At 33.0% G+C, this 1,342-nt stretch overlaps 1 protein-coding gene across 2 annotated transcripts in view; it reads right to left on the bottom strand.

Moving 5' to 3' along the window:
• Window positions 1-1,342, bottom strand: part of LOC106687517 (UDP-glucosyltransferase 2) — a 31,588-nt gene that overhangs the window by 11,091 nt on the left and 19,155 nt on the right. For both annotated transcript variants that reach the window (XM_067047913.1, XM_067047914.1), the window contains exon 3: window positions 320-553. In XM_067047913.1, coding sequence (XP_066904014.1) covers window positions 320-553 — 234 coding nt within the window. The remainder of the gene's footprint in view (window positions 1-319; window positions 554-1,342) is intronic.

The raw sequence follows: 1,342 nt of genomic DNA, 5'->3' as shown, positions 1-1,342 counted from the left end.
TTGTGGCACTGTTGTTCTGGTAAAAAAAAAATTCCAATGTGTAACCTTCTGTGTATTTTCAAATAAACAAATATATATATATATATATATATAATTGACCGTATTATTTCAAATTATGGGGAACATGGTTTGGGATACGGTCAAAAAAAAAACAAAAAATAATTGTTAACAATTTTTTTTTTCTTTTGACAGCACCCTTGACCATCTACTTCATAATTATCAAATATATATCCCTACACTATCCTCTGTTTCACTAGAATTCTGGTAAACGCCTATTTTTTACATTTAAATTATATTATCCTAAGATCCAATTACTCACCCAATGGTATGATTTCTATCCCGACACAACCAAATTTGTGTATAAATGCACTCTGATATTCTTGTACTGCATATGATTCCATCAATACGGCATCAAATTTAGCTTTTGAGTGTATTAGCTCCTTTACTGGAGGACTGCTCAGAATCATATGTGACAGTTTCACTCCAAACTTGTAAAATCGTGCTGTACTGTCGAATGCTGACGCACCAATCAATGCCGTCACGTTACCTTCAGCTGAAAAGTGTAATTATTCGTGAGTCAAGTAAATAAAATATTTCACACAATATATTTTACATTACAATTTATAAATCAAAATATAAGTATATTATGTTTTTTATTTCGCTGATCGGTAACTGACATTATAATAATGATATCGTATGAAGATCCTTTCCATAAAATAAAGTTTGTACATAATATTCTAACCAGAGAGATATAATTTGAGTTTTATTTTAATATATCTTGTTTTGATTGCTTTTCAATTTTTTAGATCCGATATACTTCAATATCCTCTATATTACTTAATTCGTTTAACATTGTCTTCCATTTTTCAAGATTTCTTTTACGAACGTTAAATCCATATCTAGAAAATCAATTTATCAAAAATATATTTATTATATATTTTAATTATTTAAAACTTTGATTCATGAAATTAATTTCCTGGCCGAGGGACCGGCCGGGGACCGTTTTTACCCCATTAGGACTCAGTAGTTATAAAATAAAAATATCGCAATGAAGGCAGACCATGTGGGATGGCTCTCTGACTAAATTTAAAGAAATCAAAATGATAGTGAAAACATGGTTGACATTCTGCCGCAGGGAGGAAGTTGCTCTAACACGCTTAAGAATATGCCATACTGACACTCTCTCATCCGGTCAGAAAACTGCCACCTCCAACGAACCAATAGTAGATATAATAAGCCGGTTCTGGCCCACCTCAATGAGCCTTTTTGGACTTTGGACCCTAGCCTCGAACCAGCCTTAACCACGTGTCCTTGGACTTTGGACCCTAGCCTCGAACCAGCC

The sequence above is a fragment of the Halyomorpha halys genome, unplaced genomic scaffold, assembly GCF_000696795.3.
Source record: "Halyomorpha halys isolate HHAL.00 unplaced genomic scaffold, Hhal_1.1 Scaffold975.1, whole genome shotgun sequence".
In the NCBI taxonomy this organism is placed as follows: Eukaryota; Metazoa; Arthropoda; class Insecta; order Hemiptera; family Pentatomidae; genus Halyomorpha; species Halyomorpha halys.
The sequence above is the reverse complement of the archived record's forward strand: the minus strand, read 5'-3'. Positions and strand labels throughout refer to the sequence as shown.